The 27,840-nt window shown below is 45.6% G+C and overlaps 1 protein-coding gene across 7 annotated transcripts in view; it reads right to left on the bottom strand.

Annotated features, from left to right (window-relative positions):
- Positions 1 to 18,367: 18,367 nt before the first annotated feature.
- The window catches only part of ST3GAL6 (ST3 beta-galactoside alpha-2,3-sialyltransferase 6), a 722,381-nt gene continuing 712,908 nt past the window's right edge, over positions 18,368 to 27,840 (bottom strand). For all 7 annotated transcript variants that reach the window (XM_085622352.1, XM_085622351.1, XM_085622348.1 and 4 more), the window contains one exon: positions 18,368 to 19,848. In XM_085622352.1, the coding sequence (XP_085478478.1) occupies positions 19,762 to 19,848 (87 nt within the window). In that variant the 3' untranslated portion in view covers positions 18,368 to 19,761. The remainder of the gene's footprint in view (positions 19,849 to 27,840) is intronic.

Here is a 27,840-nt window from a genome sequence, read left to right as displayed (position 1 = left end):
CCGCCTTCAACAGCCAGTCGTCGAGATAGGGGAAGACTGGAACCCCTGATCTGCACAGATGAGCTGTGACCACCGCCATCACTCTCGTGAGCACCCGAGGGGCACTGGTAAGGCCAAAGGGGAGCACGCTAAACTGAAAGCTCTCGTGGCCTACCGTAAACCGTAGGTAATGTCGGTGGGCCAGCAGGACGGCAATATGGAAATATGCGTCCTGCAGATCCAACGCTACCATCCAGTCTCCAGGGTCGAGGGCAGACAAGACCTGAGCCAGAGTTAACATCTTGAACTTCTCTTTCCGGAGGAAGCGATTGACGTTCCGAAGGTCCAAGATAGGACGCTGGGCCTTGTCCTTCTTGGGAACCAGAAAGTAGTGGGAGTAGCAACCACGTCCTACTTCTGGCGCAGAAACACGCTTGATGGCCCCTTTGGCCAAGAGGGCCACGACTTCCTGTTGAAGTGCCAAGTGATCCCCTGACATGCGGTGGTACTGGGGTTGCATGGCTGGAGGGGTAGTCACGAACGGAAGGGAGTAGCCCCATCAGACTATTTGTAAAACCCACCTGTCCGTAGTGATGGTGCGCAAGTGGGGGAGGTGATGGCGAATCCTGCCTCCCACTGGCATTGGATGGGCCTGAAAAACCGGACTAGGAAGGTTTGGAGGCAGTGGTGGCCGGGGTGGAGGGGGACTACCCGCCCGCTGGCCCCCTGACCCACCTCGGCAGGTCCCACGTCCACGGCCGTGCTGGGACTGTTGCTGCGCAGGCCTGTGGCTCTGAAGCAAATGTGTCGGGGAGCCCCTTCCATGGCCACGAAAGGAGCGAAAAGCAGAAGGCGGAGGAGGGCGAGTAGCCGAAAAGCCCAAGGACTTGGACATAGCCCACGAGTCCTTAAAACGCTCCAATGCACTATCTGCCTTGTTGCCAAAAAGGCGAATGCCATCAAACGGAATGTCCATGAGTGTGTTCTGGACATCCCCAGAGAAACCAGTTGTCCTCAGCCAGGCGTGGCGGCGGAGCGCCACTGTCGTGGAAATCGCCCTGCCCAGCGAGTGGGCGGTGTCAAGGCCACAACGGATTGTGAACTTGGCTGTATCCCTCCCTTCAGCAATAGCTTGAGAGAGCACTGTCCGGGCCTCCTCCGGACACTGAGGCAGCACCTGCGCCACCGTATCCCACACAGAGTGGGAATAAGGGCCCAAGAGGCATGCAGTGCTCACAGACCGCAGCCCTGAACTGGCGGAAGGAAAAAATCTTTTTCCAGAACTGTTCCAATCTCTTAGATTCCCTGTCCGGGGGTGCGGTAGGGAATTCGCTCTGGGACGTGGAGGCTTGGACAACCAAGCTCTCAGGGGTGGGGTGTTGAGAAAGGAAAAGGGGGTCGCCCGGGGCCAGGCAATGGCATCAGGCCACGTTCCTAGCCACAGGAGCCCCTGTGTTGGGCCTGGACCAGGTGCCCAAAAGAACGTCAGAAAGTGCATCATTAAAAGGCAGCAGTGGCTCCGCAGAGGTAGCCACCTGCTGAAGCACTTCTGTCAGGAGGTTAGTCATGAAGGCCACTGTAGGGAGCTTGAGATGGAGGGCCTTGGCTGCCCCACGCAACACCACTGTGTAACTTGCACCCTCCTCTGTAGCCACAGTAGGAGGAGTTAGCATGCCAAGGTCAGGAGAGGTATCAAGACCACTGGCATCCCCCAGCTCCTCTGCCCAGTCCAGGTCATACTCAAACTGAGCTGTGAGAGTGTCCTCAGACCCCTCCCAGTCCTCACCTTCCTCCGAAGGCTGATGTACAGGCCGAAAATAAGGAGGCTGGACATAGGGGTAGAAAGGCTCCATCGGCGTCGAGCGACACCGTTCTGGCGCCGTGTCCACTTCGGGGCTGAAACCGAAGAAGACGTCGTCCGGTGGCACGGGCGACGTCGGAGGTGGTGCTGGTGGGGTCGACTACGGTGGAGGTGTCACAAGGTCAACCGGCATCGACCGGGATCCACGCCTGGATCCTAGGGGGCCCTGCGGCACCGGGCCCGGAGCAGACAGCGATGCTGGAGGAGTGGGACCCCTTGAGCAGGCTTTGGGGAGTCAGGTTGTTTCTACCCTGCCCCCTTTTCTGAATTATTTTACGTTTGACCTTTTTTCTTGTGCCTCGGTTCAACCGAGTAATAAGTTGGCTGCCAACACTTCCTGGTTTGAAGTGTTGGCAGCCAATCAGATCTCAGGTTGAGATCAGGAGAGTTTGCGGATCCTCCGCGTCCCTATTTGTGTACGTGAGAAATTTTACAATTTTTCAGGGACTACTGAACGGATTTACACCATTTAACAAAACGAGTGCACTCTGGAACAAGAGATACCTTTCAGCCAAATTTGGTGTCCTTCCTTTCAGCAGTTTGGGCTGTCACTGTGCCAACAGTTTCCTATGGAAATTAACATGGAGAAAAAGCGTTTTGAAACCCCCCTTTTGTCTCCACCATGCTCGACGAATCACCCCAAAACTTTCAATAGAGCGGCTAATTTGAGTGGGCTGTTAGTTTTGTGAAGTTTCGTCATACGGAGCCAAAGATATTGGCAAAAGAAAAAACGCTTTTTGAATAGAAACAAGGTCATAACTACTTACTGGCAACCACCAGTAGGGAGTGTGTGTGTGTATTATATATTCATATAAACACTGAAAAAACACCTGCACAACCACAAACTAAATGGCATTCACAGAAAGGAAAAGGAGAGTGAAAGAGTCATTGTTTTCGTCCTGGAGGGGCCAATACAATGTAACTTTGTTATGCAAGCTAGCAGCAAGAACGAATGGGCTAATATTATTCTGCTAGAGTTTCGTTGTTTAAGGATGTCACTAAAATATGGTTTCTTCTTCCTTTTGCTTTTTTAAGTTTTGTGGTCTTTGGTCTAAAGATGCAGGGTTTTGAAGCATGTTTTAGGTCTTGTTTAATTATTTTATAACTGTAGAGAATCAGGAAATGTCAAAATCATATTTGATATTTTGGCTGTGTTTAATTCTTTCACTGATAGATAAAACGGCTGGTTTCATAAGAATCTTTCCCAATATTTGCCATCACATTTACCAACAGAGTGGTTAAAAACCCTTGATACATCAGCCCCCAGTTTCTAGTGAGTCAGTATTGATAGTAGGTAAATTGCCAACACCTCAGGCGTTAAACATTAAAAGCAAGGTATAGTGACAAGTATATGTGAAAAGAGTGCTATCACCAAGCATCTGGGATATTGATGAAAACATGACACCAGACTTTTGGAAAACATGGAACGCAGTGTCACTTGGAATGCTGCTGCTAAAAGGTTCTTTAAAAGTTCAACAAAGATTGGAGTGATATTGTTTGTATTTTCAGTGATCCAGCTTCGTATATGAAAAAGTTGTGTGATGACCTGTCCAAATCGATATCTGAGCTGAAGTGCATACCTGTAAGAGATCTTTGCCACCTGTTAGATGGTATGCTGAAAGCATCTTTACAATCTTCAGAGTTAATGAAGAATGCTATTGACTTTTTAATCCATTCTGGTGCAGTTTTGTTATGCGCGGGAACTAAAACGCAAATATTTCTCATTTTGTGTTTTGTGTGGCAACAAAGAAAGCCATCCCACCTGTTTCGCTAAGCTGATGATTCTCAGTCCAAGGGGCTGTGAATGCTATATTATCCATGTGGCAACCGTTTACAGAATTTTTGCTGGGTGATGATGCCGAACGCAAGAAATGCGAGGATCTTTGATCGTATATTGCTAGTGATGTGAAAAAAAGTGCACTGTACTTCATTCTTAGATTTGCACAGGAAAACATAACTGCTGTAGTGGTCATAATAAAAAAACTAGAGTCTGAAAAAACCCATGTCTGCCAAGTGTTGCAGGGAGACACCTTTAGAGACTTTGGAACTGCAACATATTCCATGTTAGAGTGCTTGCCACTTCGTAAGCAAAGCAATGTTCAAGAGCAATTCAGGAACTTTTATTTTACGATATATGAGAAACGGCTTGCAATGATGCATAGAAATGTCCCTTCACCAACCATGGCATTTGAAGTCAATGGAACCTCACTGTGGTACTCTGTACAAGTTCTAGATCCCTTCCGTAAAGGAGATTTTTCCCTGTAGTTTCAAAAGTGCTGCTTCATTTTTGACCGCTTCAATAACTCTGAGGGCATAATCGCCCAGTTCAATGCAAATGTTGCCGAACCTGCCCAGAGAATCGCAATCTTCAAGTTCACCAGTATTGGCACAGGAAGCTGTCAGTGGCCAGAGTTAGCAAATTGTGTACTGGCTGTTTTGGCATTGCCTGTCTCAAGTGCCAATGTTGAGAGGGCCTTTTCACAGACAAAAGTTTACATGGGAAGGAAAGAGTGAGTGCACATGACCAAAGACTCACTGAAGAAGTATTGTATGGTGTACTACAATAAGTTTGACCTCATATACACTGTATGTACACTGTCTATATACCATGCACTATCAGTGCAGAAAGCTAGCAATAATAAAATCAAAACATTCCATAAACACCGGAAAAACACAGTGTCTGTTGTTTTGAATGGCACGAAAATGTGTAACCACTGATAACCACTGTTTTTGAAGGTATTGAAATCACTTGAAACCACTGAAAAAACCCCACCAGAATTTATCAAAAATAGAAACTGAAAACAGGAAAGCCTAATTATATACTCCCTCAAACTGAAGCATAACTGTTCCTTCGAGAAAAGTATTATACTAGTACGAGGTCAGACAATGCAAACTGGGAGGATTGCTGGGGTTCGTTTAGAAATTGGCATGCAATTCAGTAAAGAGGCAGAAAGCTAATGTTGGCTGAAACAAGGCAAACTTCATTCAGCTTATCTAAAATTCCTGAATTACTGCTCCCCTAAGAATACCTCACAAGATACATGTGTTCTCTGTTCAATCTTCGTTCTGCCCTGATTAAAACTGGATCTTGCCAGCCAATCAGAGACATGTAGAATAACGAACAGGTTACTTACCTTTGGTAACGATGTATCTGGTAAAAACATGGGCCCTCCAGAGTGGGGGCCGAAGAAGTCAGCGTTGAAAGCCAAGGGCCTCCAACCGACTCCTCAAAAATGAGGTACAGGGCCTCATAGAACATCTGGATCTGGGCAGGAGACACCCCGACTCCCGGAAAAGCAGGGAGACGCGGAGTCGTCTCCGAAGGCGGCTCTGGGGACATAGCTTTCGAGTGACTACGCTCAGCATCCCACTTCGAGTCGGCCGATAGATGGGGTGAAGTTAAAGAACTCTTGGGCTTTTACTTTCTTGTCCTTACTTGAACTCCCCGATGACTTGGAATAGAACGAGGAAAGAAGGCTCCTCGTCCGTCCACAGGACCTTACTCTCTAAAAAAACGAGAGCAAAGTAGAGCCAAGCACCTAGCCTCCAACAGCTTTCAGGACCGCTCCTGCAAAGCCTTCGGATTCATGGCCTGGCACTCAGAGCACGAGTTCAGGTCGTGGTCGCGGTCTAGGCACCAGAGGCACACAAGGTATGCATCCGCAACGGACATCATCCCGTGACCAGAGCCACAGGGCTTGAAGCCAGTCCTACGCTGGGACAACCTTGACGCAGCAGGAGTCCAAGACTCAAAAAAGTTGACAAAAGTCACAAAAATGCTAGCCAAAAAAATGGCTAAGGGGTTGCTCTCTCCAGATCTGCACTTAGGCTGGCGTGGAAAAAGAAACAAACGGACGTCAGCGAGCATGGGCGGCGTCTATATAGGTCCCGCGACATCATTCTGGTGCCCAAGATCCCAACGACAGACGCGGAGCCGACCAACGTCACCTACTGACGCTAAGGCTACTGCTGTTGAAAAATCTCCAGGTTCAGACTGAAGCCTGGGGGAAATTCTAACGATAAGGAATCTACAACCAGAAGTCTCTATCAGATATAATTTTTTGTGTTGTAAACATGTGGTAACTGCCCTTTTGCTTTTATGTTTGACTCAATTAGGGGGATTTCCTGGTTTGCAAGTTCAAATCTACATTTAACAATGGACTGAAGTGGTGTCTATTTCAACCAGACCAGCAGCAGCCAATGCTTCATCAAATTCTCAATTTTTGTCACTGTTTTTCCAGTCCATCCTAGACAGGCAACATGAAGCAAGGCTCCACAAATGTCATCAGAGTAACTCCCAAACTGCCCAGGAGGAAAGGGGTCTTCCTACAGGCTTTGCTACGGACAATACACAAAGTGGAAGGCGAGAGGACAGCCTCCTGTGCTTACCTAGAAGAGAGAGTGCACCCAACAACTCCAAAAATTAAGTAGCACCCCCTAGACTACATTGTGGTGGGTAGACAAAGTGGAAAGCAGACACAGTCATTTGGTGCCTTCTATCAAAAGTAAGTTACCCTCCGAGATCCTACAGCAGGATACCATCACGTTGCCTAACAAAGGGGCATATAAAACCAACTGAACAATACCAGAAAGGAGTACATCCTTCCTTGCATTTTTAGGTCCAGACTGAGCCAGAGATGCTCTGGCGATGACCTGTTGTAGTTCAGTACGGGAGAGAAGCCCCACCCACATTTTTCATTGGCTTGTGTGTTTGTCCTTCGTAAATGCTGGCTTCTGATTCCTTAATAGGCTTCTTAGTCCCTCCTTAGTACTGCCATGTCGTCATTTGTAACCTCCCATGGCTACTGGCCCCTTTACTTCGGTTGTTACTCTCTACGTGTTATTTAGACTTGTAAGCACTATTTTCCCCCACTGCAGGCAGGACGACACGCGCAGCCGGGACAATGCCGACGGCTTGTTTACTGCTGTGTCCTACACCGTGAATCCGGCTTGTTAAACTTAGAAGTGCATCTGTTTCCAAGCGTGTTGCGTGCTTGCAGTTGGTAGTGCTCCACTTTCGAGATCTGTTCCATGGATCAGCGCTCTCCCGCCCTTACTACCTTTGCAATAACTAGAGTGCAGAACTCCTGCTCTCCTTACAGGAACTGCTATGCTCAGAGCGCAGTCCCCGAGGCTGCAGGAGCCCAACTACGGTGTTTTTGATCCCAAGCTGGGGTCTGTTTTTATTCCACACCATCCCTCCCAGCCTCTACCTCCTTCTCCATGGACTCCTTAGGAGCTGCTGCGTCCTTCCTGGCCTTGGGCTTTGGCTAAATAAAACTTCAAAAAAGAGGAAAACACCAACGTCGCCATCCGCGCTCTCGACCTGCCTGACGTTCATGTATATAGTGGGCGCATGCACATCCTGCAAACACGCAAGGCAGTTGCTGTAGGAAGGTGGGCGCACTCGCGGCCTGTCAGTCGTCGCGCGGCAGCTAAATGCGGCAGAGAGGTTGGCGAAGAACCGCAGATGTTGCTACTTCCCAGCAGCCCGCGCGGGAAGGTAGCAACAGGGTGTGTAGACCTGATCACCCTCTTCCTGCTAGACAGCAAGCCCTACTCCTGCAAGGGGATGAGCCCCACTGGGGAGGCCTGAAACTCTGAAAAGGAACTACTCAAAATAGACTAAGGTAAGAGGCTCAGTGTCCCATCAACCTTTGATCCTGGTGTTGCCATCGCTTGGAGCAGGAGAACCCATTGCCACACCATGGTGGAAGGTGGTCCCGCTTTTGTAACTTGTAGGGCATGTTATCACCACGAGGGGCACATACCTCGCTGCTGCCACCTGTAGGGGTCTGACGTAACTAGACAGCGGACTCCATCGACCAAAGCGGTCACCATTAGGATCACTATGGCAAGCACACCGCGGCCACCGCAAGCTGCTTGAGCCCACTTATGCCACCAGTGGCAGTCATTTTACAATCCTGCGGTGGCCAAGCTATGTAGCCTGGACAAAATTCAGAACCTACCGCGGCTACCACTAAGAATCTGCCTTGTGACTCCTGTGGTGCTCGCTTTATGGCAGAGTGGATTTCATTTGTTCCTGAATGCATCACGGTTGATGTATGCCTTGTTTATCAGTAGTACAAAATGAATACACACTTTGTTGTTATTTAGCGTGTACTTGGAAAGGAAATAGGTTATTTGGATAAATTGATTCTTGTCGTTTTTAGGTCTCTCCTGAGCTAGCGCTTGCGCTGCCCTGCTGCGAGATATTTTGTAAGTGGGAATTTCAAAGTGCTACCCACAGTCTTTTGGCTGGCCTAAAGCTTGAGTGCACGATCACATGCACGTGCACAGCTGGCATCTAATGGCTCCTCGGCTCCCACTCACCCCTCCATTCTCTATAGCTTTGGCTCCTTTGTTTGTAATACACCCTCCCTTCTCTCCCCACTCTTTTCACACTACCCCCTCCCCTTCTATTCAGCTTACTTGAGGCTCCTCGGATTGCACTCCCCCCCCCCCCCCTCCCTTCTCTCCCCGCCTCATCGCAGAGACGGAGGAAGCATGGAGTCTGTTTTGAAGAATGTTTTGTTGATAATTAGTTTGCCTTTGCAGCAGGGAAAGACGGATTCTATTTCTTATTACAAACAGAGTCTGCATAGGCGCCTCTGCTAGCAGACGGACTGTTTTACAGCGCTTCTGTTTTATTTTTGTTTTGTTTTAGAAATGGGTTGTTTTAAATCTGTTTGCTATGGCTAAAGCGTCAGATATTGCATTAGATGTCCCTAAATCAACAATAAAGTAATTTCAAACTTTCAATAAATTGTTATCTTCCGGTTCTCATGGTGATGGGATACATTATGTCCAATCCGTGCTCTCAGTAATGTCTTGTGGCTGTCTGAACCAGTCAGCTCAGCTCTGAAAAATCAAAACGTGCAGGGGACATGGTGTGTTTCCATCGAAAACATGTGAGAAAAATCTCTTTAGTGTTTTAGGACTCCTGAACACGGCTCCCCAATGCTTCTCGTGTGCTCCTCGCTAAGGGGCAGAGAACTGCTGAGGGCCTCTTCATCACCTCCAACCGGGCGCCATCAGAGCTGAGCTGGCACACGGCCAACACCTGAGACCAGGGGTGGCCGTGGCACAGCGAGGAGCTCAGCTGTTCCCTCTAACATGCTAAGGGAGTGGCATTGCTTATCACAGCTTGCCTGTTTGACATCTTCAGCCATCCCTGGGCACAGGGTTTTAGCCAGCGTCCCTTTGTGCATACAGGAACATTTAAACCCAGAGCTCCAAGAAAATGAAACTACAAGTTCCAGGATGCAATGCGCTGTTTCTGTGTGTTCTCGTATTTATACTTACTTTAGCTTTTCTGTTATATTTGCAAGACTCCAAGTATTGTGATGCAACAGATACTGTCGTTTGGGCTCAGAAGGGACATTGTGACATCCAACTGCAAAGGTCTAATGAAGACTTTATTTGGTACATTTTTGATAAAGTGTCCTCATGAGACATGGAAATGTCACACATTTGAGTACTTCAGTTCAAAGTGAAAATGTCACACGGAAACGTCGTAGCTGGCGTAGCCCTGGGGCCATACGGAATCTGCGAACGTTTCACTCAAGCAATCTCCCCAAGATGTAGGATGCTATCCAGGGCTTTAAGGGGGATGAGAAACCTGGAGTGCCTCTCAAAGGGACGTTGCCGATGTAGCTAAGGGCGTGGCTTAAAAACACAAACTGAAAATCTGTGCTTAGCATAGTGTGCCGCCCGACTTGTATTTTGCAGGTTCTTTAATTGCATCCAGATATATGATACAAGCAGGCGCGCAACACCCATTGAACTCAAAGGGCTTCAGCCCCCCCCATCGTGTGTGGCAGCCCGGGATGAGACCGCTTCCCGGGCAGAAACAAAGCCGCGCCCGAGCACTTCACAGGTCTTTAAAAAGACCATTTGCATGTTAATGAGGCCTCGCTGTTGTTTCACCCCTTCTAAGAGCCCCTGCAGCTCCACTCTGCCTAGATTCAGCCCCCCCCACCCCCGAAATCAGCGCCACTCTGCCTACTGTTTAAAGATTCAGCCCCCCCCCCGAAATTTTTGCTTAGCCCCCCCCCGAAATTTGGCTCTAGTTGCGCCTCTGGATACAAGTAACATTATACCTACAACAAGCCAGTACTATTGGCTTTGTCAGTGGTTGTTCATTGCATAAGATAAGTAAGCAACAACTATGGCTTTGTTGTAGATAATATTAAAAATTCTTCAGTTCTGAATTGATGAGACTGAAAGAACTAAAACCAGTCTCTCTGAAGTGACATCAAAGGCTTAGAGCAGTGCTACTGCTGCAGAGTAAAGATTTTTTTTTTACCCTCCGGGGCAAACATAGAGAGCCCGATATGGACCCATCTCAGCACCTACTTCTAAGAAGTGCCGGTGCTGAGGACCGGGAGGATCCAGACCACATAAAGCCCTGATGCTGTCCCTCCACAAACTTCTCCTGAAGAGTATGAAGTGAAGCGGTGTATAAATAATACAACCTTTCCAATTTTACTTGACTGGTCACATGTGCTTAAATGCAAAAATTAGTGTGCAGCGCCATCTGGTGACTATTTTGCATACAGCAAATTATTATGTACGAGGATAACAAGCATTCGCAATGCAATAGCTCTCGCATTTACGCGAGTTTGAGCTATTGGCATTGTAAATGACAATGCATTTTATTAATGTTTTGGTTTTAAAAACATAAATAAAAGGCATTGTCATTTGCAATGCCAACAGCTTAAACTCCCGTAAACGCGAGACCTATTGCATTGCAAATGCTGGTTATATTTTGCCATGGCTCTGTTATGTTGTGTGTTGGTTGAACCTATGTCCCCTTTATGGTGACTAAAGTCGGCATTTTGGTGTTCCTTCAGTGCTCTTCTGTTGGTGTTAGTTACTAAATCACTTGTATCAAAATGATTTTTTTGACATAATGTGACCATATTAGATATTGGTCACATCTTATGTGACCATCAAAAGCAAAAGTGACATTGTACATTTAACCTTAAACACGTCTAGGGGCTTTTTATAGATGGTACTGTTGGTGGAGAAACGGGCATCTGCCAAGCGGCCCACCTCCTTCCTTAAACTAAATTCGTTTGTCATATTGGTCTGCACATTGTCATTTATTTGCCTTTATAATTGACTTTGAGAATGTGAAATTCCGACTAACAAGCCCCAAGAAACAGCAGAGCGAAGTTAAACTGGTTTTATTGCAGCGGACGCATCTCAAATAAAATGTTCAGCACAGAAAAAGTCTGGTTGCGATATGATTAATAAAGCCAGGATGTAAACGTGAGGGAAACAAGACTATAAAATTGGGTCAGCATACGGACACGACTGTTTTACATTACACATGTTTTTATCATACAAATCTGTAAATATGTTACACATATTTGCAGTTTCAGGCACACATAGGGGACGTTAATTTACCAAAATCACACTTTTGTTGGTCAGTAGCAAATTGAGAATTTAAAATATAGATTTCACACTTACACTCAGATGTCATACCACAAGCACCCATCTCCCTTCACTTTAAAAAGGGGGGCCTCGGGGGGGAGCAGAGCGGAGCGGTCTCCCCCCGGGGTCATTCGCCCAAATGGTACGGCCACAGAGAGAGGTAGGCGGCGTAGGCGTAGCGTGCAGCGCGAGGCGTAGGTTATATAAGGAGGTCAGGGGCGCGAGCGTGGAGTGGCGCAGCGTTTTTAGAAGCAGTTAGGTGGGGGAAGTTTGTTTTCTGAGGCACTTTAGCCAGTGAAGGAGCGCGCGACTTGCCGGTTTCCTTTGTGTTACTCATGGCGTCGGAGGCGGAGTTACATGCAGCGCTTCAGCTGCTGCGTGAGGCGGGGAAGGAGGACTGGCTGTCAGGTGCAGCTCCGGCCGCTGGGGGCTCCGCGTTGATAGCGCCGAGGGGAACACCGCGCAAGGCGTCATTGGGAGTAAAGTCGGCGGTGGCTGCTTGTATAGGTGAGCCAGTTCGCCGGGTGGGCAGGTCAGCTGGGAGGCGACCTGCTGCAATGGGCGGGAGGTGGGGCATGCGCTCGAAGAGGTTGAGTGTGCGTGTAGAGGCCCCGTATGTCAAAGATGTTGGGAGGATTACGAGTGACATAGCGAGGGGGCGCGCCCTGACCAGAAATAAGTATGGAAGGGGCAGGAGTGCCTCCAGGCATGACAGGAGTTTTGGCTCAGAGCAGAGGGCAGTGGCTGTCACAAGAGCAGCACAGTTTGGTGAGGAGCAAGGCCGGAGGGGCTTGGGGGAGGAGGAAGCACTGACCGGGCGGGCCCCCCCCCCCCCCCGTTTTGTCCGGCGCACATATGCGGAGTGCCAGCCGGCACCTCTCATAAAGAGGCCAGGGGAGTGTGCCAGTTTAGTGGCTTATTCATCTGACAGTGAGGAGGATGAGGTGCACGAGGTGCCAGGGGGCGTTGGTGTTCGGCAGAGCGTTTTTGAGGAGGCAATGGAGCCGGTAGCGATAGCCTGGCGTGGGCAGGTGGCAGGCCGCCACACTGCAGAGTGGCCGGTTATGGAGGTGGACCGTCACGTTGAAAGGGACCCACTAGATGGGGTGGTCCTAGAGCTGGAGGAGGAAGGTGGTGAGGGCGATAAGGGTGAAGATAGTGACTTATTTAGCCCGGTTGGTGACTCGTCGGGTTTGGCAGTGAGTCATAAGGGCCAGGACCGCATGAGTCGTTATGACATGCAGTATATTTTTCCTAAGGCACGGCAGAGGCCGGGTCTAATGCAATGTGAGGATGAAGATGGGGAGGGTCCTGAGGACGGTCAGTGGGTATGGGTGCCGCATTCACAGATGCCTGCGCAAAAGACGCTGGAGGCAGCCAAGGAAGGTCACCCCACGGTGAGCTTTCATACGGCTGTCTGGGGGCGATCCAGATCAGAGGAGACGTCGCTTAGGGGTGGAACCAGGCCTACGGCTGCGTCGAGGGTGCAGTTGGCATCGGCGAAGGGAGCTGGAGTGGCTTCCGGTAGGCATGTTGAAGTGAGGAGCGGGTCATGTGCGGACTTTGGCGTTGACAGTTGTCCCTTAGAGCGGGGGCCGCCTGTTGACTGGAGTTGTTACGATGGGGGGGTTGGGGATGGTGCGCGCCCTAGTGGTAGTGCGCAAGCTGAACAAGAGGAGAGAGAAGAGGATAGGGAGGTGTTTATGAGTGTAGGAGATATGGGTCCATTGGTGGACTATGCGGTCAAAGACATGGCCCAGGATAGAGTTGGATCAAAAAGGGCACGGGGGGACGGGGGGGTGCAACATTTTCTGTTTCCTCGTTGCAGCAGTCTAGAGCGGATTTGCAGGCGACGGAGAAACAGCGAAAGAAGATTCAGCACCATAGTATGCCAGCGGAACTGCGGGAGCGAGAGGCACAGCTACCTAAAGGTAGGGCGAAATGGTGGGATGTTTGGGGGATGAAAAGGGCTCAGCCGGGTTTGGGGGTGGTGGGGGTGGGAGGACAGGAGAATCTGGAGATGTCGCAACAGGAAGGCGTTCCCAATAGGGCGTGTTCATGTGAAGGGGTAGTGGGGGTCTCTCAGGGAGTCCCGGGGTGGGGGAAAAAGAACGAAGACAGGTTTGGTGCCGCAGGGAAAGAAGTAAGTGTGGCTAAGCAGACTCGGCGGCTTCCTTATATGGGTTTAGCGATGCCCCTTGGGTCCCATTTAGCAGGTAAGACAAAACAAAAAATATGGAACCACGATTTTGTGGATATATTTCGGCTATTACATAGGGACGTACAGGCCCCGGAGGGATCTAAGGAGGAGGAATTGGAGTTGTCCCGGCGTCCCAGAGTACCACGTAACGTGGATAACTGGACATCAGCGTTCCTTATCTTTGCAAGCATTTATGTGGAGCGTTATCCTGAGAGGGCGGCATCGTTGTTAAAATATATGGACGTAGTGCGTAAAGCACAGATGAATTTTGGAGGGTACTCATGGTTAAATTACGATGAGGAGTTTAGAGCCCGGATGAGTGTTTGCATGGATAAACCTTGGGGTGAAATAGATTCTGAATTATGGCTCCAATGGATGTCATCTTCTAATCCTCCCACAATGACACATACTGCAAGTGGGTTACCGGTGGCTTATCGGCCTTTTCTTGGGCGTCCCGCCCTTCAAGGGGCGGGAATGGTTGGTAGAGGGCAGGCAGCATGGTTCGGGGCTTGTTGGAACTTTAATAGAGGCTTTTGTTCCAGGCAATTGTGTAGGTTCCGCCACGAATGTTCACAATGTGGGGGAAAGCATACAGTCGCCCAGTGTTTCAGTACGGCGGTGGGCTCGGGGGGCCAGAGAGGACAGGAGCACGGGGGGTCAGCTAGAGGTAGGGGAGCACTTGTCCCATTGGTTCCAAAAGGCGCCTACCCCAATTAGTATGGATCATTTAGTTCCATGGTTAAATGAATATCCAGATCGAAGGGTGGCAGCTAAACTTTATTGGGGTTTTTTGGAAGGCTTTAAGATCAGCTACCAAGGGCCACGTAGGCGGCGTTGGGCAGATAACTTAAGATCAGCAGAAGAGTTTCATGACATTCTGGGTCAGAAGTTGGCAGAGGAAGTGGAGCTGGGCAGAGTAGCGGGCCCGTTTGAATTCTGTCCTTTGGAGAACCTCATTGTTTCACCATTAGGTATCATTCCCAAAAAGGCAAAGGGGGAATATCGTATGATACAGCACTTGTCCTGGCCAGAAGGGCAATCTATTAATGATTACATCGCGACGCAGGATACTGCGGTCACATACACGTCGGTTGACGAGGCATTACACATGGTTCATTCCTTGGGGGAGCGGACAGAGCTAGCAAAGTGTGACATGAAGTCCGCTTTCAGACTTTTGCCAATCCATCCGACAGATTTTGAACTATTTGGGATGTGTTTTGATGGATGCTATTATGTGGACAAAGTACTCCCTATGGGATGTGCGGTGTCGTGTGCACTTTTTGAACAGTTTAGTACTTTTCTGCATTGGGTACTTTCTTCAAGTGGAGTAGGAGGTGTGGCATGCCATTATTTAGACGACTTTTGGTTTATGGGACGTGCTGGTACACAGGACTGTCAGCAAACACTGGACAGATTTCAGAGTATGGCGGATTATTTTGGAGTGCCCTTAGCACAGGATAAGACCGTAGGGCCAGTGACCAGGCTCACTTTTTTGGGGATAGAGATTGACACGACGGACATGATTGCTAGATTACCAGCGGATAAGTTGGGTGAGATACGCGCTTGCGTGGCCAGTGCCCTGGAGCATAATAAGCTCGAGCTCCGGCAAAGCCAGAGGTTGTTGGGATACCTGAACTTCGCTTGTAGAGTGGTGCGGGCGGGCAGGACCTTTTCTAGAGCTCTAGGTATGGCATTGTCGGGGGCGTGGCTGCCCCACCATAGAGTGAGGTTGTCCAGATTGGTCAAAAAAGATTTACAGATTTGGCTGTCATTTTTGGACGACTTCAATGGTGTCCCTCTGCAATTCATTGACGATCAATATCAGTGGCAGATTCAGATCTATTCGGATGCGGCTGGATCGAAAGGTTTTGGTATTTTTTGGGATGGGCGTTGGTGTTCAGAACCTTGGCCCGCGCAGTGGTTGAGTGAAGGAAGAAGCATCACTTTCTTGGAGTTTTTTCCTTTACTGGTCGCATTGACACTTTGGGGGCAGGGGTTTCAGAATAGGTCTGTCCTTTTTAATGTGGATAACATGGCAGTGGTCAATCTCATCAACTACCAAAAGGCCAGGGATGTGCGAGTGTTGTAGTTACTGCGTGCATTCATGTTGCTTTGCTTAAGGCGAAATATAGTTTTTAGGGCAAAATATATACCTGGTACAAATAATGTGATTGCTAATGCACTGTCCCGGTTCGATTGGCAGCGTTTTCGAACATTGGCGCCGGGAGCAGCAGACAGCAAAACACCTATTCCGGACAGGATTTGGGAGCTAGGTGTGGGAGAATAGTTCAGCTGATTGAAAGCTCAGTGGCGCCATCCACAAGGAACGCATACCGAAGAGCATGGGCGGATTTTGCCAGTTATGTACGGTTGGTTTCTAGTAATAAGTTACATGAGGTGAATGTACCTGTAGTGTTGGATTTTGTTTTGGATTTAGTGGACAAAGGTTTGTCTCCGTCCACCATTGGGGGAAAGTTAGCAGGCATTTCATTTTTTGGCCAGTTATATTGGGGTTTTGACCCAGTGGCTGGCATTTTAGTTAAGCGCATGTTAAAGGGGTTGGGGAGATTGTCGGTTGGGGCAAAGAGTGGCCGAGCCCCTATTACATTTTTGTTGTTACAAAAGATTTTGATGGCACTCCCAGCATGTTGTTATAGCCAACAAGAAGTTGCTTTATTCCGCATTTGTATGATATGGCTCTTTTTTGGGGCTTTCAGGGTATCCGAATTGTTGGGTTTGAAGGGTCAGGGAGGTTTGAGGTGGGATGAAGTGGTCCACGAGGGTGATCGAGTGAGAATTTGGCTACGGAAATCAAAAACTGAGCAGTTGGGGAGGGGAGTGTGGATTTTCCTTCATGGCAGTGGCAGCGGTAATTGTTGCCCTGTACAGGAATGGGTAGTTTTCCAAACCTGTGTACAGATGAGAAAAGGTTTTATTTTCATACAGTCGACGGGGAAGAGGCTGTCGGCGTCACAGGTATTGGCCATGTTGAGGAAGGCACTTTTGTGGGTGGGGGAGCATCCCGGGGACTATGGGACACATTCGTTTCGAATAGGGGCGGCAACTGAAACAGCCCGTTTGGGATTGGGTTGGGACGCCATCAAACGTATAGGCAGGTGGAGATCAAGTTGCTGCACCAGTTATGTTCGTAAATGATGTGCATTTGTAGGCTGTTTGCTCATTACGTTTTTCCACATAGGTGATGTTCGAGGCCTGTCCGGCAAGCAGCAAGTGTGGTTGGTAGGCCACTCCTTTATAAAATGGGCTGCTATATTTGCGGAGCAGCAGCTTTACGGCAGGAATCTGGGAGTACCCAGCAGTGGGCACGAGCTGGTATGGAAAGGATGCGGAGGCATGAGGTGGGATGAATTGTTTCCTACTCTTACACGCATGAAATGTGTTAGAGGGTCTCCAGCGTTTTTAATACTGCACCTTGGGGAAAATGACCTCGTATCGCTCTCTGGGTTGTCATTAATAAAGCGAATGCAGCTCGATTTAACTGTTTTGAAGAACGATTGGCTTGGTACACGAATTGCATGGACTGAGTTTATTTACAGGCGGCGTTGGAGGAATGCAAGAAACGAGGCTGCAGTGGACAAAGCCCGGAAAAAGGTGAATCGCGCAATGAAAACATTCTGCAGTGCTATGGATATAAAGTATGTTAGCCACTCAGACATTATAGGCAAGGATGGCCAATTGTTTCGTTCGGACGGGGTACACCTCTCACAATTGGGCCTTGCGTATTATTTACTTGAAGTAAGAGATTGTTTGGCCACGGAGTTAGCAGTGGATTTATGGGGAAATGTTTAAAAAAAAAAAAACTGGGGTCTGTTTCCCTGAGAAGGTGGGGTCCAGGAAAACTCTTCGGTTTTCCTGGGGTGGCAAGATGGGGGAGGGTAAAATTGGAGCGGATTTTACCCAACCCTCGTTATTGGTAAGTCGTTAAAGAAAAGGGAAGAAAAAGGATTGAAAACAAAATATGGAAATGCAAAAGTAAACATTGGTTTTGCTTGGAAAATGTACAGTTTGTTAGGCATAGTGATAATAAAATGGTTTTGGCCCAAATTGTGAAATTGTTCTAGGAAATTAAGTTGCCTGAAGTAATACGAGTTACCTCGTCCAATAAAGTGGCCTTTTCTGCTATTGAGTTACATGTGTGGTGTCCGTCATTTTGGGCGAACTGTCACTGGCTGCAGCATACATCATTTTCAAACCTCCTACCGCCCTCCTAAATATCTGTAATGACGACCTCTGCCGAAGTGTCGCAGATACCCCATTTGTTTTTGTATCCGCGGTGTCGAGCAGGTGATTCACGCTGAGGTAGGCGGTGACGTTGTCTTTTGCCCACGAGATATGACTAACACTCCCAGTATAATGTTTAGGTCTTTGGCTCATCGCAAGTAGTAGGTGCTTTTAGAACCGCTTCTTTGCAAGGAAATAATTTTAGCATTTACAAGCGTTTGAGCCATTGACAATGTAAATGACAATGCCTTTTATTTATGTGTTAATTAGCAAAACAGATAAATAAAAGGCACTGTCATTTACAATGCCGATAGCTTAAACTCTCACAAATGCGAGACCTATTGCATTGCAAATGCTTGTTTTTACTTTCTCCTACAGGTCAATACATTAATAAATGAGCTAACTATGCAGCCATGGCCAGCACGTCATGTTTATTTAACTAGCAAACCATACGTACTTTAAAAAACTCATAGCAAATTAGGTATTTTTTCACTCACAGTTCTCTTAATGCTCAAGTTCATGTTTCATCTCACAAAAACAAGGCCTTGTGACTGGATACGTTAGAAGGTAACTGCATAATGGTAGAAAATGTACATGACCATGCAAGGAAACCACTGTAAAAAATAGTTTTGTTGGGTCACATGTTAAAAAAGATCAGATTTTATTGTGAGAAATATCCAAAATATCAGTATGAAATTCAGCCTCGGATATCAATTGCATGCTGTCAAGAGGCTAAGGTAGTTATTAGTTTTCAACCGCAGTTACAGGAATTAGATTTAATTAAACTTATTTAGTGGTGTTAATTCTCCATTCAAACGTCAGATTAACCTTTTATAGTCACGTTGAGAGGGGAAAAATACAAAAAGAAAGGCACAGGACATCTCTTGTGTCCCTATGCAGCATCTATATAATATGGGTTGCTTTAATGCACACAGCTTAACATAATAAATAAATAAAGATTCTACGGTGCCATCCATTGCTCAGCGAAGTGCCATTCCCCATTTGTAACACATTTTTAATACTGTTTCTTTATTTAAGTTTGATTCTTATGCAATAATATGAAATCAATTTGCAACAGGGAGGGATTACGTGGACTTCAAGGTTGGAGGGTCGTTCTATCTCGTGCAAAACATAATTCATATTCGCTTTCTTGTGCTTCGTGTAGTTCATGGCAACTGCTTCAGAGCCATGTATGCTCTGGCCGAGTCAAACACTAGGTAACTTCTTAACACAAAATCCAAGTATTGGAAGGTGAAAGGAAAGACGATCAAGTAAGAGCAGGGAAATATATTTAAAAAAAAAAAAAATTAAGGAGAAAAAAAACGTTTCTCAACACGGTTCCGATCCAGTTCAGAGACATTAGTGGCAGGGCCCATTATCTCAAAGAAAATCTTCGAGGTGTCAAAAGTATGACAACGACAGGATTCCCAAAGATGACTGGCACAGATGTACAGGATTTAAGGGATGGCACTGTGAGAACTGCAGTCTATAATATTTTGGAACAAAAATAAACAAAGTTCGACATTTGAAATTTGTTTCCTTGGTTCATTTACCGGATTAAGAAAAACATCAACAAAAAGGTATCCTTCCTTCCTGACATGTCATTTCGATCACTCTTGATGGAAATGAATCAAATGTTGTGGACAACACGGTGCGCATAAGGCCTGTGCCGGGTATTATACACTGTGGAGAAGAACACATTTTGAAAACTTCTGACACATCCAATGTGTCGCTTCAAATCTTTCCTTTTTCATTTTCTTAGGTTTCGCCTGGACAACAATCGTTCAACGTTGCTGAACAGGAACTTGCAAAGGTCCCAACCGTCTTCGCTGTGTTCTTTGACCAGGTCTCAATTTCCATTTCCGTTATTTCTACAGCAGAGAGCACGAGATCGGCGGCAATCTATCAAACACCCTCATGGATGCAATTTTCTTTCTTCCATGGTTTTGATACCCGTGCCTTGCACTTACAAATGGATGTATAAAAATACAACTCTTTAATATGTTTATGCTAATTCCCAGTATCATAATTTTTCAGGTCAGTCTGGTGTCAAATTTATAACCGTCTTTTTTTCCACAAAGTCCCTCAGAAGCATCTGTTCTGCAGTGATGTTATGATATTCAGTCTAGTGAGAGAAAAGAAAAATAGGTTAGGACAGGCAAACAATTACAATATTGCTGGCACTCCACAAACAGTTTTTCATATTTTTCTAGAGGACCACTGGCCATCTTCCCAACTGATTGCATAGTTAGTGATGCACTGTCTAGAGAAGCCACACAGCCAGTTAAATGGTTCACAAGAATACTTATAATGTATTATTAAAATTATTTCTATTTTGAGCTACATTTGAAATTTTGAAAATACTATTACTAAGACCACGAACAACAACAAAAAGAGGACAAAAGAAAGCAAGCATCTTGAAGGAATGCAGAACGAAAAAAAAAAAATTGCAAAGCTACAACACACTTGTCAAAACAAAGAGCAAATCAAGACAAACTTCACCTACACAAACTTAATATACAAGTTCTCAAAAAAGCTAAAAAAAAAAAGGCACTATTCAGACAGTATTCAAATTATTAAATGTGCAAATAAAGAATTTTATAAAATTATCACTGAATTTCGAAACCTAAATGCACAGAAGGAACTTCTCATTACTCAAGAATTTACTGACAAACTGGCAAATCATTATACAACCACAGCAGATTTCTATTTAAAACCAAGGAAAACTACCAGCACCAATCCATTTAGAACAGTTCCTTCCAAGGGTAGGCTAACCCAGCTTCTTCATTCCTTTAAACAACTATCACAAAGCGAATTTATGAATGATGTCAAAACAAGCAGGCCAGCCTGTGGCCACCAGAAATCTTCAAGGACATTCTTTAACTTTTTTTTAAAAAACATTTTATTCATTCTCTCCAATTACAGCACAAGCAAATAGAACATTCGAGTGATTACTATCTGTGTAGCAGGATATATCATATATACAAAGTGGTAAAATAAATTGCATACAATTACTACACAAGTGTGCCACCTTGGTAATCTCGTCTCATTTGGGACCTCGCTATGCGGCCCACGTCCTAATATGACAACTCTTCCCATCCTGCTATCATATCAAGTGTACCAGTTTCTTCTTTCAAGGTTTAACAGGTAATAAATATTTTTGAAACTCCCCGTCCATCACAGCATACCACTATGGAAATTCGAAGAACTTCCAAGACCACAATGCAGTTTTGAACACGCTCACAGAGGCAGGATTGAAATTGAACGCCGCAAGTGAAATATGCTGCGGATTCCCCTTCGAACATGCCAGTGAACAAGGGCTGGCAAGCCCGAAACGCGTCTGGACACTTTATTGAAGCTGGTAGGGTGATGATGATGTCCCGCTTTCCTGCCAAATAAAAGGTTTACATGACCGTGTGTGGGGCCTCAAATGTGGAGCAGTTGCATATGGAGATAGATAGATATATATATATATATCACTGAAAAAACCATAGGTTTCACACATGTTATAGTTAGCTGGACATTTTACTGATAAAAAACCAATGAAATTCCCCCGTTATAGTTACTGTAGGCAACTATAACTCACGCGACCGCAATCCTCTGCTGATGCTAATACTGTATTTAGACACTTATTTGCCCATGTCTTCTTCCATTAAATTTTAGCTATACATATATTACAAATATTTTTTTTTCATAAAGACACATATGTCATCAGCAGAGGATTACGGTCGCGTGAGTTATAGTTGCCTACAGTAACTATAACGGGGGAATTTCATTGGTTTTTTATCAGTAAAATGTCCAGCTAACTATAACATGTGTGAAACCTATGGTTTTTTCAGTGAATTAGCAAGGTTTTTTAAATGCTATTTCCTAACTATAACGTGTGTGAAACCTATGGTTTTTTCAGTGAATTTGTACGGTTTTTTAAATGCTAAGTTACTTTACGCCATTTGTGGCGTGCGCGCCCACTTAACGCAGTTCGTTCCGTGCACGGTTTTTATCAACTTTAATAAGCCCTGTACATTTGGTGGCCTTTGGCCACCAAAAGCACAGGGGGTGAGGTCAATGTGGATAGTGTTTTTTTTATTTCGATTTTATAATTTCATGTTGCCAAAATTACGTTTTTTTTCTCTATTAATAAGCCCTGCACATTTGGTGGCCTGCGGCCACCAAAAGCACAGGGGGTGGGGTAAGTGTGGATAGTGTTTTTTTTATTTTTATTTTTTTACCGTAAGCGTACGGTAAGCGTACGGTAAGCGTACGGTAAGCGTACCCCGCGAAATTGCCGAAAAAAAAATAAAACCGTTTTTGCTCTTGGGGGATGTTTGGGGACTCCCTCAACATGACTATGTGGGAGGGAGTTGTCAAAACAGCCCCGTAACATGTTTTTGGCCATCATGTTTGATAAACAACACTCAGTGCGAGAGACAAAATGGCGGACGCCGCTTTCTGGTTTCGGCCGATTCGAATGTTTACTAAGATCTAAGAGCCAATCAGAATCGCGCTCGCGCACGCCACGGTAAGCGTACGGTAAGCGTACGGTAAGCGTACGGTAAGCGTACGGTAAGCGTACGGTAAGCGGGCTCAGATATATATATTGATTTAAAGGCTATTTTCTCAGAATCTACTGAACAGATTTACACCAAACCTACAAAAGGCACTTCCTTGACCTAGGGACTACCTCTCTGCCAAATTTCTAGTAATTCTGTTCAGCCGTTCGGGCTGTAGCTCGTTCTAAAGGTCCTATGGAAAAATGCATGGGAAAAACGCGTTTTGGGACCCCCCTTTTATCTCAGCCCCCGCTTGACGAATCCCCCCGAGACTTTCAGGGTAGGAGCGGAGCGTAGCGCCCCACCTATTTTGAGAAATTCGCGAGGATTCGTCGACCGGCGCCAAAGTTATTCAAAATAGAATGTTGAGGTTTTCCTATGGAAAAGGGGTCCTAACTATAACTACCTACTGGCGACCGCCAGTAGGTAATATATATATATCTATCTCGACACAAACGACTGCTCTCGCCTATGTCGGCCTACACAATTCTGGTCAGCTGCTGTGTTTGCATACGTAAGCGGCTCACCACCGCTTGAGAAGGCAACCAGGGCATGTGGAGCGGCGGCGGTGACTCCTGTTGTATGTATGTATGTATGTATGTATGTATATATATGTATATTCAGTTAAAAAACCATAGGTTTCAGGTATGTTATAGTTAGGAATTAGCATATAAAAAAACTTTAGAAATTCACTGAAAAAACCATAGGTTTCAGGGGCGTTATAGTTAGCTGGACATTTCCCTCGTACAAAACCATTGAAATTCCCCCGTAACTCGCGCCCCCGCAATGTACTGCTGAGGACGTCACATATTACATCACTCATGACATGGTCAGTGACATCACTGATGACATCACTGATGACATAATCCAGTGACTGTGTGTTTCTGTAAAGTTTAATTTTGTTTTATATATATGCCAAGCTGTATTGGAGAATGAGTGGGTTTATAAGTGTCTGTATGGAAGATTTAGTTGGTGCATGACTGACTGTATAAGTGAGTGATTAAACGTATCTTACTGAATGCATGGGTTAGTGACTAAACTGTGTGAATGTCTGTATGCGTCTGTCTGTTGGTGTGTAAGCGGCTGCATGGGTTTGTGAATAGCTACATGAGTCTCTATATAAGTTATTGATTGGTGTCTGAGTATCTGTATGGGTGCCTGAGTGTTTGTGTGGGTGGGATGTGTGTGACTGTGCATAGATGTGTGAGTGGGTGATTCACTGGGTGCATGGTTTCAAGACTAGGTCTGTGATGGACTGTATGGGTGGGTGAATATGTGCATGGTTCTGTTAGTGAGTGAATATATATTTCATTAGTACATGTGTGATTTAGTACATGTGAACGGCAGTATATATGTATGTTGTAGTACAGAAATGACTATAAGTGAGTGTGTGATTGTGTGAGTGGCTGTATGGATGAGTGTGTGCTTGTATCATTGATTCTATAAGAGCATACGAATGTGCTAGTATTTGTATGAGTAATTGAGCTAGTGTGTGTATAACTGTATAGGTGAGTAAATGGCATTGTGATTAATTATTTGCATGACTGAGTACGTGTGTGAGTACCTCTATGGATGAGCAGCGGCGTGTGAGTGTCTATATAGGTGAATGAGTGCATATGATAGTCCTGTACTGAGTGACCATATGTATGAGTGACTGGATGGGTGTGTAGACCTAAGACTCTGTGATGGAGTATGTTTTTATTGGTGTTGGAGTGTCTATGGTTTTGAGAGTGGCAGTACGTAATTTAGAGTGGGTGTAGCAAAGGTTATATTAGATTGTGAGAAGAGGCATCAAATGATCACATGGATGACGTCATCAGTGATGTCATTTGAGATGTCATCAGTGATGTCACTGACCATGTCATGAGTGATGTAATATGTGACGTCATCAGCAGTGCATTGCGGGGGAGCGACTTATAGTTAGCTGAACTAGCTATAACGGGGGAATTTCAATGGTTTTGTACAAGTGAAAAGTCCAGCTAACTATAACACCCCTGAAACCTATGGTTTTTTCAGGGAATTTCTAAGGTTTTTTAAATGCTAATTACTAACTATAACATACCTGAAACCTATGGTTTTTAACTGAATTTCCAAGGTTTTTTAAATGCTAATTCCCAACTATAACGTGCCTGAAACCTATGGTTTTTTCAGTGAATTTCAAAGGTTTTTTAAATGCTAATTCCTAACTATAACATACCTGGAACCTATGGTTTTTTAAGTGAATTTCAAAGGTTTTTTAAAGGCTAATTCCTATAACTTATCTCTAACCTATGATTTTTAATGATTTTCCTAAGATTTCTAAATCTTTATTTTTCAGCGTATCATTTCCTTTATACATTTTTTTATATTGTTTTTCACCATTTTTTAAAGTTTTTTTAATTTATTTGTTCAAAAAATTAAAATATATGACTTGTCTTTAAAGAATTTCAATGTAAATTTTTTAAAACAATTTTTTATATATTTTTTAAATATTTTTTAAACTATATTTTTAATACTTTGTTTATCTCCAAAAAATATCAGTTTTTTTTTGCTTGGAGTCGCACACCCAACGCGTTCGGAACCGCGGACCCTACGTGAGAGAAAGCGTGCACCCAACGCGATAGGAGTCGTGCACCCAACGCGTGCACACCAGGGGGCGCGCCGAGAGCCGTGCTGGATGCGCGACTCCTAATTTTACCATTAAAAAAAAAAAATAGCCCCCATCACTAATTTTTATTATCCCTGGGGACCCCATCCCCCGGGGCTTATGAAAAACGTTCGGGACCGTGGGGGGAAGCCCCAATGCCCCCACGGTCCCAGCCGGCTCCCCGGGTCTTTCGGGAGCCGCCATTGCTTTTCCACATGGGGAGCTGCTGACATGCAGCTCCCCGTGTAGAAAAGCAATATGGTTTAGATTTTGAAAGAGCAGGTTTCACTGCTCTCTCTTTCAAAATCCAAACGAAGTTTGCTATGGGAGGGCGAGAGACTCACGCCCTCTCATAGCAAACAGTGTCATGGGGGTGGGCACCCCAGGACACTCCAGGAGCCGGCCCTGGGGGGTGGCGGTCCCCAGGGCCCTCGAGGGCTCCAGGAAGGGGGCCACACAGCCCCCTCCCTCAAAATAAAGCCCCAGGGGGTGGTGGTCCTCGGGGCTTGGGGGGGCCGTTCAGCCCCCCCACCCCATTTATTTTCTAGCCCCGGGGGGTAGCGGTCCCCCTTGGCCCCCAATAAATGGTACAGTGTTTGCCCCCGGGATTTAGCCCCCCGGGGCCTAATTATTAAGGAAGCGCAGAAGCCTGCGCTTCCCTTTTTTTTTTTTTACGGCTGGATCCACGCACCCTGCGCGCATTTTGCCGTTTTAAGCAAGTCTAGAGGGTCAGAGTATTTCTACCCTGCCCCCTTTATAGGTTTTACACACTTATTTCCCTTACTTCTTCAGCCTCGCTTCTACCGAGGCACAAAATGGCTGCCAACAGTTCCTGTTTTTGAATGTTGACAACCACTTGATAGCCAATTAGCATTCAGCGCGTGATCGGGAGAGTGCGCGCACGGTGAGCACAGGGTGCGCGGATCCTCAGAGGCCATAGAGATATATGTACTTTTAACTGTAATTTTCTCAGAAACTACTCAACAGATTAACACCATTTAAGCAAAAGGCACGAGTCTGAACTGAGGACTACCTTTTTGCCAAATTTGGTGTTATTCCGTTCAGCAGTTCAGGCTGTGGCTAAAGGTCCAATGAGAAAATGCATGGGGAAAACGCGTTTTGGGACCCCCCTTTTTTCTCGGCCCCCGCTTGACGAATCACCCCGAGACTTTCAGGATAGGAGCGGACCGGAGCCGGCCAAAAGTTTGGAAAATGTTGCGAAGATTCATCAACCGGCACCATACTTATTGGGAATAGAATGTTGCGGATTTCCTATGGAAAATAGGTCCTAACCATAGGTAATGTATATCTCTATCTTTCTATCTTTCTTTCTTTCTATCTATCTTTCTATCTATCTTTCTATCTATCTTTCTATCTATCTTTCTATCTATCTTTCTATCTATCTTTCTATCTTTCTATCTTTCTATCTTTCTATCTATCTATCTATCTCTCTATCTATCTATCTCTCTCTCTATCTATCTCTCTCTCTCTCTATCTCTCTCTCTCTCTATCTATCTACATCTCTACATCTCTCTACATCTCTACATCTCTCTACATCTCTACATCTCTCTCTACATCTCTACATCTCTCTCTACATCTCTCTCTACATCTCTCTCTATCTCTCTCTCTCTATCTCTCTCTCTCTATCTCTCTCTCTCTATCTCTCTCTCTCTATCTCTCTCTCTCTATCTCTCTCTCTCTATCTCTCTCTCTCTATCTCTCTCTCTCTATCTCTATCTCTCTATCTATCTCTCTATCTATCTCTCTATCTATCTATCTCTCTATCTATCTCTCTATCTATCTCTCTATCTATCTCTCTATCTATCTCTCTATATATATACATGTGTGAAATCACTGGCTGGAGGAGTGCGTCTCTTAATGCAGGGGCATTTTTGGAGGAGATTTACACACGGCCAGTCCAGCCGTGAAGAGTTTGCACCGCCCTTCTAAAATGGAAAGGGATCGTCTTTCCTGAACTCTTCAGGGATCTTGTGACGGCGCAGCTAGCATTTAATTGTGGAGCAGGACTTGCTAATCTGAGGCCCACTGGAGGGCTGACATTGGTCCTTGAAATGGTTTTAATGCACACAACCTACGGAAAGGCAAAAATTCAATGGAAATAAACTGCAAGTTCCAGCGTGCACCTTATTGAAACTAATGGTGAAAAGGCACACCGGAGGCCAGTTATTTAATTGAAATGACGCAAGGGACTGTGGGAATCCAGAAGCAGTGTGTGCATTGAAACTGCCTCTGAAGAAAGAGCACAAAATCTCTGAAACGCGTCAGGCAGGAGGACAGAGATCATCGGAATGGCAATGCCTGCTCCTGTTTAAATAAAAGATTTTGTTGAAATCGCTGGATAAGTGGGTCTCTTAATGCAGGGACATTTTTGGAGGATATATATATATATATATATATATATATATATATATATATATATATATATATATATATATATATATATATATATATATATATATATATTATTATTAACCTGTATATAGGTCACTGCATAGTTTTCATATAAGTTATTTGATTAGATGCCTATAGGTCTTAGTTTTATTTTACCTATCACAATATGTAAATATGATCATAATGGTATATACAAGTGCTTCACTACTGAAATATTGCGGAAGATATAAAAAGTAAATAAATAATATATTTTTTCTAATAAATGTACACAAATAAATTAGCTTCATGAACAGCAACACTTGAAAGTAGGAGTTTCTAACTATCTATCCAACCATGCACATATAGGAATTTATACAATAAAGTTAACCAAGCGAGGGACTAGGAGCAGATGAGCAGGTCCAGCACCAACACTCCTTAAATATTGTGGTTAAACAAAAGAAGGATGCTGCTCCTCCAGAACAGCAAGAGGAAGAAATGAGAAGCAGCCGGTCGGGACCAGGAGAGGGGCTGATCAACTTAATCGGGGGAT

Source organism: Triturus cristatus, chromosome 8, assembly GCF_964204655.1.
Source record: "Triturus cristatus chromosome 8, aTriCri1.1, whole genome shotgun sequence".
NCBI classification, from domain to species: Eukaryota; Metazoa; Chordata; class Amphibia; order Caudata; family Salamandridae; genus Triturus; species Triturus cristatus.
This window is presented reverse-complemented; position numbering and strand designations above follow the sequence as displayed.